This window comes from Enhydra lutris, unplaced genomic scaffold, assembly GCF_002288905.1.
Source record: "Enhydra lutris kenyoni isolate GAN:26980312 unplaced genomic scaffold, ASM228890v2 scaffoldscaffold4, whole genome shotgun sequence".
Taxonomy (NCBI): Eukaryota; Metazoa; Chordata; class Mammalia; order Carnivora; family Mustelidae; genus Enhydra; species Enhydra lutris.
The window spans coordinates 22938407-22949643 of NW_019154088.1; the positions used below are offsets into that span (position 1 = coordinate 22938407).

Here is an 11237-nt window from a genome sequence, read left to right on the forward strand (position 1 = left end):
TTTGCAAGTGTTTCTTCTTTACCTGGCCAGGATCCTGTCTTCTGCTCCTCTCTTCCCTGCCTCACTGACTTCCCGCTTCCCCTTCTCTACTATCTCTCTCCATACCCCTCTGCACCTCTCTCACTTAGCTTTTCAAGATTTGAGTGTGTTGTTGACAAAATCCACATCCGCAGTTCCCAGCAGGAGGTTGGATGTGAACAAGGGCCAAAGCTGCCACCCCCAGGGGGTGCTAGAGGTGGGGAGCAGAGTGTGCATGTGTGTTTGATGGTGGGGCGGGGGTGGGGGGGTGGGGGGAGTGGGGGGTGGTGGTGGGGGAGGCAGTGTTATTACTTAAGGCCTCAGCTGATCTTTCCAGGGAGGAGCCTGCTTCATTCAGGAATCTCTCATCCTAGTTGCCCTCCTTCTGAGTAGATAACCTTGGAACCATCCCAGAACTACAAAATCAGTGTTAATGTAACGGTGTTCATGGGGACACTCTGTGCTTCATAGATGCCTACTTATCTTATTGGAGATGGGCAAACGAGGCTTCTGCACATCCCTGGCCCTGCTCTCAGAGCTGGGTGGACTCTAACTAAACTGCGAGGCTTTCAGGCACCTCTCCCATCTATGCAGGGCACTTAGTAGGTGCTCAGGAAATACACTTTGGCTGACTGACCCCTCCTAGGAAAAGCTGTTGTGTTAGCTCCGTGAGGCTTCACAGAGCCACATATGGGCATGCTGGAAGGGAAAGTCACCTCTTAAAATGGACATTAATAGAATGTGCTCAAGGATGTTCTCACCCAGCTCTTGGAACTCCCTGTTTTCTCTGTTCATGCTGTGTTTTCACATCCTGTTTCCCCTGTCTGGATACACTCCTCCTTCCCTGCCCACCTGGCCAATTTCTACCTTCCCTATAATTATGCTGGGAAGCCTTTTGTGCTTAACACCTTCTACCCAAATTCCGCACTTGGAGGGGGAAGGGAGCCCACTTCACAGGAGGGGCATCTCCTCCTCTCTCTTGCAATGATCACTGGCTTAGTGGCTCTCCCTTCCTTCCGGTCCCTCACTCCTTCCAGGTAAGCCTGCTTCCCGGCTGGCTTGGTAGCTGCAGTGCTCAGCACTGTCCCCAGGGCCTAGTTGTCAGTTTGTAGATAAAGGAACAGAACCTAACCCCATTGCTTAACTTTTGAAGAAACAGGTCAGGGGTGAAGTGACGTAAAGCAACACAGCTAATTACAGACAGGACAAGAGCTTACAGAAAAGCTGCTGACTTGCCAGGGAGGCTCGATTTTATACTTGGACATTACCAAACCTGTGGCTGGAACGACCAGTTACAAGGGAGGCAGCCAGATGCTGGAGCCAAACCAACTCTGTCGCTTTCCACCTAGGTGACTTTGGCCCAATGCCTCCAGGCTTCCATTTGCAAAAGGGGGATGACTGCATGTCCCTGGCAAGGTTGCTTTGAGGAGGAAGCAAAGACTTCTTCAGGGGCATCTGGGTGGCTGAGTAAGTTAAGTGTCAGGGTCATGAGTTCAAGCCCCACATGGGGCTTCACGCTGGGCATGGAGCCTACTTAAAAAAAAAAAAGGGTGCTGAGAACAGCCTCCAGCTCATGTTCAATACCAAGTCACATCAGCGGTTCATATTCTACACTTTCAACTCAGTGGAGAATGGCTCTGTTCTTCTTGACATGTGCATCAATCTTTACAGGGTTCCTGTTCTTTTTCTAAGGCAAACCTTTTCCTCCACGTATCACATCCCCTCTTTTTCCTGGCTAGGCGGGCAGATTTGCCCAAGGGGGTCAAGGTCTGTGGGGCTCTCCTCAGGTACCCCCACACAGACCCCACCCTGCTGCTGTCACTCCTAGTACTTTGCTGCCCCCTTGTGGCTGCATCGAGGAGGGTGCTCCCCGGCCAGGGCGGGAGTTCAGCTGAACTTCACACATGCCTGCAGAACTTCTACCTTCCAGCAGCAATGGCACCAGAAACACCTCGTGCTTCTTCTGCTGCAATACCTCTTTCCTGCTTCTGCCAGGCAAATTCGTCCTAGTCTTTCCAGAGCCAGCTGAGAGGGTCTCCACCTGCTGAGTTTTTTTTCTTTACCCACCCCCCCCCGGGGGGGGGGGAGGTGGTTTGCCTCGTCCCTGTCCTCCAATACCAGTTCTCACACATCTTTCAAGTAGCGCTATTACATTCTCCTGACATTTATTTTTGTGCTTATTCGCCTGCTAGACTGTGGGCAGGGGTTGAGTCTGATTCGCCTGTGCCTCTTTGAAGAGGTGTTAAGTAGGCACAGAGGGATAACGGAGGTGGGAAGGTGGCTGGGAATAAAGAGGAGGTAAGAGAGAGGGTGAGAATTTGTGCCCAGATGTCTTGCAAGTGCTTTAGAATCATGTATTCTTTTTGGCAACCTTCCAGGGTAGGAATGATTATAATTACCCCAATTTTACAACCGAGGCACAGCAAAATTAGGCAGTGTGGGTCAGTGGTGAATGTGGGGTTTAAGCCACCATGCTATCATTTTCTCAAGTGCACAGCGTGGAGACTAAAAGTAAGATCGATTGATCAGAGAAGCAGCTTGAGAAAGAGGGGGAGCGGGGAGAATGGGTGGAGACGGGAGGGAAGAAGGGTAAGGAGAGGATGCGCTGTGGCAGAGGGTGGGGCAGACCACAGAGCAGAAGATGAAGAGGACAGGAAGGGACAAGGTGAGAGGAGGAAATCAGGGACAGGGAGGGAAGGCGTTAAGGAGAAAGGGGAGGAGGTAGAGGCCAGCTAGGATGAGGAGAGGGAGTGGGAGAGGATGGGGACGAGCAGAGCATGTCTTGGTGACTTCATGGTCCATGTGGATGTTCCATCTGGCATACTGACCTCTCAGTTCCTTCGCTGGCCCATCTCCAGCATTCTCTGTTCCACTTCAGCAAGCCACTCCCGGGAGCCTTATCATCACCAGAAACTGTAGCACCTATGAAATAACTGAATCAAACATCACCCACTCTGATATGATCTCCTTTCCTTACCGTTGGTTTGCTCAAGTGGGCTTACTGCCGCTCTTCTAGGGGCTCATGGAAGAACCTCTGGCCCTTCCTGTCTTTTCATCTTCACCTCCAGGCTCATCACCAAATCCCTCCTTTGAAAGGGATTTCCTTCACTGTCTGTCCTGTGCCTTCTGCCCCCGAATGTTTGTCTTCTCTACACTGGCCCCCAGCAGCTAAGGACCACTGAGGGCAATCACCCCAGAGGACAGCCTGCAGTCACGCCACTGGCATCATTGACTTTAGCGGGGCGCCCTCAAGTCAGAGATCTCAGTCCTCTTCCCTCACAGCCCCTGGGGTCTTGCTCCTCTGAGCCTCTGCTCGGACCCTAGCACTGAGCTCCTCTGTCCTGGTAAAGACAGAGCCACTGGACAGAACAGGCGAAGGCACCGCCTTTTTCATCCTCCCTGCACTTGTATCTATCGCTGCTGCTATCCCTTCTTTCTCCTCAGAGGACAGGAAATATCCTCATCCTTTGGGAGGTGGTTCATCCCTCCCATGCTCTGGATTCCTTCAGAGGGAGATGTGGCTTCAGCCCCTCTCTGACTCGGTCTCTTCCCCAGTCCATCAGTGACCAGGAAGGGCCTGACTGGGGCCTTGGCATGCATTTCTCTGTCTGCTGGGAACCCCTGCCCTTTGCCTGTCTGACTTCTCCCTCACCTTGCAGATGTCTGTGTGTTACTTCCTCAAAGAAGCCTTGCCTGACCTTCACCTTTCAGTCAGGTGCCCTTGTTAACATCTATCCCAGTCACCCTTTGCTTTTGCCACATACCCCTTCCCATTTAGAATAATCAATTTATTTGAGGTGTTGTGTGTGTCTATCCCCTTCATGGATCTGTAACTGGGGCAGGAACTGCTCTCCTCCTTTATCCTGTAGCTTCTATAACAAGCAAAGTGTCCAGCCTGAAGTAGGTGTTATAAGTTTTTTTTTAAAGATTATTTATTTATGTGAGAGAGAGAGAGAGAGAACACGAGGTGGGGAGGGTTGAAGGGAGAAGCAGACTTCCCGCTGAGCAAGGAGCCCAATGCGGGGCTCAATCCCAGGACTCCAGGATCATGGCCTGAGCTGAAGGCAGTCGCTTAATCAACTGAGCCACACAGGCACCCCTATAATTATTTTTTGAGCAAATGAATACATGAATGGGCATGGTGAGGAGACAGGAGGGATGTGAGTGGGGAGGGCAGGTGGGGATGTAAGGTAGAAGGTGAGGAGAGGAGATGGGCAGTGTGGGGACAGGATGGTAATGAGGATGGGTGGTGTGCAGAGGTGAGGTTAGGGATGGAGGGGAAAAGCAGGGAGGAGAAGACCAGGCAGAGGCATCTCTGTGCTGGGCCTGAGTGAGGCTTCCAGACCCTGAGTGGCTTCCCAGGAGCTCTTGTCCCTTGGCCCTGCTGCTTGAGAGGTTTGGAGGCCCAGCCCGTAGGCGGGGTTAGACTTTATCTTGGGGCGCAGCCCTAACCTCAGATGGTGACAGAGCGGGAGCCAGCCGGGGTTTTGCAAACCGTCCCGATTGCAGCAGGCCGGCGGGCTCGCTCTGGAGGGCGGGTGGGGCCTGGGCTTATCTCCCAAGTGCAGCCCTAACCTCAGATGGTGACAAAGCGGGAGCGAGCAGGCGTTTTGCAAACCGTCCCGATTGCAGCAGGGTGGGATGACCTGGCCAGGGCCAGCAGTGCTAGGTGTGGGGGGCAACATAGGCTTGGACAAGTTGGGGGCCTCGGAGCAAGTCTGGCTTGTGGGAGCCATTCTGTATGTGGCTTGCCTCTACCTACCTCAGATCTCTGTTTCTAAAACCAAAGGGAAGGTCGCAGCTCTGTAGGTGGGGCTCTCCCTGTTAGGAAGCCTGCCAGTTCCCAAGTCCTAGGACCCCTCTGCTCTTCCGGAAGTCAGAGTTGGTGGCCAGTGGCAGCCATTTTCCTCTAAGAACACCGACCATGTCTCCAGCGGGGTAGCCTCCTGTGCCTTTGAAGGTTTTCCAGGACCAGGCCTGCTTATAGTTGCACTGACAGGGGCCAGTCAGAAGTCCTGTCCGAACTAGACCATTCCCACTTAGGAGTAGCACAGGCTGAAAGGGGAGGTGTGCTTGCTGGGGGCTGGCGAGGGTGACAGGAAGTGACTGGCCTGCCGGAGAGGAGGCACACAGGCCCTCAGCCAGCCCTGGCTATCGCTGCTTCAGCATCTCCTATACAGCCCCCTGTATCCTATAGCCCCCTCCCTCACTGGAGCAGGGTAGGGGTGGAGGCGAAGAGGCCCCTTTCCACCCCCACAACCCCAACCGGGATCTTGCAACACTGGGATGGGGGCCCTGGGGGCCCAGGCGTGTGGCAATCGTGGGGGGTGGGGTGGGAGGTGTGCACTGAGCAGGGGAGCGGCTTTCACAAGCAGCCACTGCAGGACTGACCTTAGCTGGCTCACCTTGGGCAGCTTCCTCTCTCTTCCCAGTATCACCAAACAGCCTTCCTTCTCCTCTGCCATTTCCCCCAGGCCTGAGATCCTGACTTTCAGCTCAGCATTCTCATCTGGGTTCCAGGCTCAGCTCATGAGGGAAAACTGGGCCTGATCCCACTGTAGAGTCTAAACCAATGGGAATGCACGTGTATGCTGTTTGGATCTTGATTTGCTGGTTTCTTAAAGTCAGTGTGTCCCGAGGATTAGTGCCTTGGGGCTCCTCCTTTCTGCCTCTTCTTTCCCTACAGCAACTTGGGAGAAAGGGCTTGGGTACTAGAATCTTGCTCTCTAGCCCATATGGGCTTCTTAGAGACTGAGCTCTCCTGCAGAGGGAATGGAAAGAAAGTTCTTGGCAATTTCATTCCAGATGGAGGAAGGCATTTTCTTGCTCTTCCCTTTCCTCCTCCTTTCCATTCAGGCAGCCTCCTTGGCTTCCTTTCTTTTTCTTGATCATCGGATGTCTTAGGCCTCCCCGCCAGTTTGGCACGTCTGCCTCCTCCCTGAAATTTTTTAGGTTTCAACTTCAATGTCACCTCCTCAGAGAAGCTGTCCTTGACCACCCCAGCAAAAATATCCTCCCTTCCTGCTTGTGTATTTGGTTTTCCCGAGTGGAGTAATTAATGAATTTACTGAAGGTGCTTTGTAGAGGTGTGAAGGAACCGGACTGAGGGAGAGCTGCAAGGAATGATGAAGACATTGGCTAGCTGCCGCAGGCTCCATTACTGCCCCCAAGGCCATAAGGGTGGCATCTGTGAGAGGGGACAATGGAAGGTGCCCGTCCCCGATAAGAGAGAGCTGGGGGAGAAGCACTCAACTTTATCCTCCGTGCAACATCCTGTCCCACCTGGAGCACAGCAGGATGACCAGGGGTTGAGGGGATCTAGAAGGGCAAAGGAAGACACCTAGTGTGCACTATCGTGGTGCTTTTTTCTTCCCGCCCATTCGGCTAAGACCTGGGTCTGTCTTGGTCACCACAGTGTTCTTGACACCCGACGAGGACCCACAAGAGGAAAGATGTTTAACAAATACTTGTTGAATAAGTCTACTCTGGCCCACACCAGTCGAGGTCAGGTGAAAAGCCTGATTCAGAAAATGTGTCTTCAGGCTACCTGTCACCTCCCTGGGACGTGATCTGCCAGAGATCTGGGGCCATGTTCGCCACCTGTGCTCATGCACGGACCAGGTGTGCTCTTTTCTGAAGCCGGGGCCATGACTCTTCTGCAGTCCTGGTGCCAGGCCCCTGCCTCAAGGAGCCACAGGGTGGTGGGGGGCTGGGAGGAGACCCAGTTCTGAATGGTGGGAAAGCAGCTCCGGGCTGATGCTGAAGCAACCGAAGGTTCCATCACCCAGAACCTTGAAAATAAGTCAAGGGGCAGTGGTCTTGAGCTGAGAGGAGGAAATCCGGAGGTTGAGTCACTTACCCTGTTCTGTACAAACCCCCCTTATGCAACCCCATCCCCCTGGGCTAGAAGCGAGGTGTAGGATTCTCCTGGGCATCCATGGAGACGGGCATCTCCCCCTTATGAACTCAGGACGCCCACTGGTGAGGGAATAAACCATCCAGCGAGGTTCGAATTTATCTACCCAGACCAGATCTGGGACAGTAGGCTCCAGGGACAGGTGGAGGAGAGAGTGCCTGACGGACACAGAGGCAAAGGCAGGAGAGGGGCTGAGTCCTAAGTGAGGCAGGCATGGTGCACACAGGTGCCCAACACATAGGAAGTCTCTGCCGCTAGGGGTGTGGAAATAAGGGGAAGGGTGGGAGAGAGAAAAGAGACTGAGAGGATCCTGCCTTTCCCCTCTCAGAAAGTTATTCCTTGACCTCCAACTCGGGCTTTCTCAGCAGGGGCCTACATAACATTGGTGGTCTGGGAGATACTCTGGCCCGCACTGCGTCTTGTGTCTTGACAGTCCTTGGTTACTTGCTGAATGGAACTGGCAGGCCCGCCCCGTGCGGTGTGCCTCTGTGGAGAGGGCATGAGCATGGCCTAGAGAAGGTGCCCTGTGCTGACACAGCAAAGGGACAGAGAGAGTGTCAGGAGAATGTCTCTTATCCCCTCTGGCCCTCAGCCGCTTTATCTGTAAGATGTGGCTCTCACTATCTTGCTCGTCTGAGGCCAAAGCCCACCAGACGATCTCTTGAGGTCTCCTCCAGCACCTCCGGAGATCCGTGATTTTTTTTGGAGCTATTTTTGGCGCTGCCTCTAAGCAATTGTGTGACTCTGGCTAAGCACCCCACTACCACCCACTCCCCACTCAAGGCCTCAGTTTCCTCACCTGCAAAGTGAGAAGTTTAGATAAGATCCTAAGGTCCTTTCAGTTCTAGCAAAATGGAATAATAATGACTGGTCATCTTACCATGTGCCAGGCCATGTTTGTCTATGAATACAACAACACTGTGAGGTGGGTACTAATGCTGCCTCCTTCTATGGTGCAGATGGGGAAACTGAGGCACACAGGTAACTGGTTTGCATTGCACAGCTAGCAAAAACAGGAGGGAGATTCAGATGGATGCCCCTGGGCTAGAGCTCCATGAAAGAGGATATGCTTCACATGAGGGGGTTTCACTGGCACAGGTGGATTATTTTCCTCATTATCAACTTTCTCCTGTTCACACAGGTCTCGAGGCCTTTCCCAATGGAGTCTCCCCGCAGGCACTCAGATTCTAGTGCTATGGGGAACCCGAGTCCCAGGGAGTGAGGGACAATGAGGGAGTGGGTGGGAGCCACGGGGGGGTGGCGGATGTCAGGCTGGTGGGCTCAAGTTGTGGAACCAGAGAGAAGTGGTAGAGTCCTGGCTGCAGCGCTAAGGAGCCCTAAATATGGCAGAGCCATCTGGAAGCTGACAGGAGCTCCCAGACCTATATTTCAAGGCGCTGGGGTCAGCAGGCCTAGGCATAAGGGACTGGGTGGCACTGGGATCTCCCCCACATGCCACAGAACTCGGTTAGGGAAGTATCCAGAGGCTGCCGCAGGCCGGGTGGGGTTGTCGGGTGGGGTGCCTTCATCATCTGGAAGGACAGAGTGGGCTGGGGTGGGGGCGGGGGAAGAGAGGAGCAGAGTGGCAGACACACAGCCTGGCCGTGTGGTGTGCTGGGGGCAAGCTGTGGGTAGTGTATCTCTATTCTTGGATATTCATCTGGGAATAGAACCAAGAGATATGCAGACCCAGCAACAGGCCCTCCCTGCCCTTGGAGCCCCCATGTCCCACGTGTACACACCCCCTCCCCCCAATTCCCAGGCCCGGGGCGTAGGCCCATTACTGAGTCATAGTGCAATTTTATTCCGCCACAGAATCATTATGCTGGGGTCTGCCCTCCTCCCTTGCCACCCGCTGCCAGTTGTCCACGGTCTCTGTCTCAGGCTTGGCCTGTGAGGGGCTCTAGGGCCCCAGCAGGGTAGGGATCCCCAGGGTCAGGCTGGGCCGGGGCAGGGGGAGGGGCTGGTGCCATAGTCTGTCAGCCTGGCTCAGCTGCAGCCCCCCACGCCCTTGATGAGGCTAGCGGCCTCAGGGATCTGGCGGAAGAGGTTTCGAAGGGTGTCCAGCTCCTGGGTCAGCTGCTCCACGCGACTGCGGAGGCGCTCATTCTCCGCCATGTACTCCAGCACCTTCTGCTGCGTCTCCAGGATGCGCCTCTTGGCCTTGTCGCGGCTTTTGCGCACTGCGATGTTGTTCCGCTCCCTCCGCAGCCGGTACTCCAGGCTGTCCTTATTCACCGCCTTCTTGCCTTTGTGCGAGGGGCCAGCTGGGGATGGCGCCTTGAGGAGGGGGCTGCAGGGGGGTGCGGCGGCGGCCACAGGGGCCTGGAGGGGAAGGCACAGACCGACCAGAGGTGAGGGCTGGCCAGGACGCAGAGTGGCGGCCGGGCGGGAATCGCAGCAGTCGGAGAACGCCCAGGCATCAAACAGGTCCGGGGTCCAGAGCCAGCTCTGGTCTCCCGATCAGAACAGCCATCGCCCTGCCACGTGCAGAGGGACCCCTGCTCTGACCCAGACTCTCTTTCCCATTCCCACACTGTCTGAGGACACTTTCCTTCAATTTCTTTTGAGGCTCTAGTCTTAACAATTGGTAGGCATTTCCCCTTCCAGAAGCAGGCGGCAGAGAAACAAGAGGAAGGGAGTGATGGGTCTCGAGGTCCGGGCAAGTCAGCTGGCCGCAGGGACTGTAGGACGCCCGGGATCCCAGCCACATGGTGGGGTTCAGGGTGAGAAGGAAGTGACAGAGAAGCAAAGCAGGGTCGTGGTGGTGCGGTGAGCACAGAGGGTTTGGGGGTGGGTGGGTCTCCCAGAGCAAAACCAAACACTGACCCCTAAGCGCAAACAGAGCACAGAGTGCCCCACCTGGCATTGGTCTCCCTCCAGCCCCTGGGTGGCAGGAACGAGATTTGACCTGCACTTACCTTGAGGACGCGCAGGGGCTGGCTGGGTGCTGCCAGGGCCGGGGGCAGGTGCATGGCCGTCTGCCCACAGTGTGCTACTTGATACTGTAGAGGATTATAGCTGCCGCGGCTGGCCCCTCGGCTGCCCTCTGGCCCCCGAGGCTCCTCCTTCACAGCCACAGCCCTGGGGTCATAGCTCCCTGGGCTGCTGTAGATGCCAGACCCCAAGGCCTTCCTGTCAGGGCCGAAGGTATGTGGGGGGTAGGCGAAGGGCCGTGGGTCCGGCGGCAGGTAGTGGGGAAAGGCAGGGGTTCCGGGTCCTTTAAGGCCTCGGGCCTCAGGTGCGGGCTTCACCGCGAAGAGGTCGGAGAGGAGCTGCTCCTCCCCAGACTCGATGTAGGCGGAGAGGTCGATGGAAGCCTCATGCTCACACATGTCCCCCAGCTCCCCGGGCCCCGCTCGGGCCCCTGAGAACTCAAGAGGCTGCTGGCCAGCCCGGGGCTCACACTCGTAGTAGGTCCCGTGGGACATGGCCGGCCCGCCCCCTCGGCTCCCCGCCCCTGCTGCCCTACTCTTGGGGCACCCTCTGGGATGCTCTGCCTGCCCTCTCCCTATCTCCCCCTGCCCTAGATCTGCCCTAGATCTGCCCTCTCCGTTCTCCTCTGTCACCCACTCCTGAGTGGCCTCTCTCCTCCCACCTCTGCTGTTTCCTTTTCCTTCCTCTGTAGTCAATGCCTCTTTTCTCTTCCCTTTTTTCCCCCCTCTCTCCCTGGGGTGACTTAGGGAGGGGCAGGGCGCACCCCAGAGGGAGGGATTCAGGGCTTAAAGAAATGGGGCCCCTGGCCTATTTAGCAGTTGGGAGCACTCCTTAGTCAGGGTCCAAGCCAGGGCTCTGAGATGCCTGGCTGATGCTTCTGGGAATGCCTCCCCCTTTCCTCTTGAGTCCAGGGGATTCCAGAGTCCTCGCTGAAGGCAACACCTCACTCTGAGTGTCCTCCTCCCTCCGACTTCCAAAAAGTTCTGTGCAGAACGAGGTGCCAAGTCAGAATGAACAGAGAAAACCCTCTTCCAGTGCCGACCCCCGACCTGATCTGAGCTCCTCCCTTGACACGCCTCCCTCTCTGTCCCCCAGCAAGGCTGGGCTCCACCTCCCCCCAGGGGCAGTCCTTTCCTTTTGTAGCCCCACCCCCAGGGCATTCTTTTGGGGGCAGGCCAGGGGCGTTGTTTGAGGGGGTTATAGTGGTAAGTTCTGCGACCAAGCTCTACACGGGGTCCTGTGGTGCAGAGCACGCTCATTTGCTAGGTTTTTGTGCAATAGCCCAAACCCTCTGATGCTTCTAGCCCAGGGTGGCCCTAGCAGCCTGGCACTGTCGCTCATTGCCAAGGCTGGGCTGAGGTACCTG

General features: G+C 55.7%; 1 protein-coding gene across 1 annotated transcript; it reads right to left on the bottom strand.

The window, feature by feature from the left end:
• Positions 1 to 8923: 8923 nt before the first annotated feature.
• Positions 8924 to 11031, bottom strand: LOC111139644 (CCAAT/enhancer binding protein epsilon). The gene is given in 6 exon segments (XM_022491974.1): positions 8924 to 9259; positions 9856 to 10488; positions 10490 to 10596; positions 10599 to 10652; positions 10655 to 10767; positions 10769 to 11031. Coding segments are annotated over 6 exon segments (1506 nt in total).
• Positions 11032 to 11237: the final 206 nt, after the last annotated feature.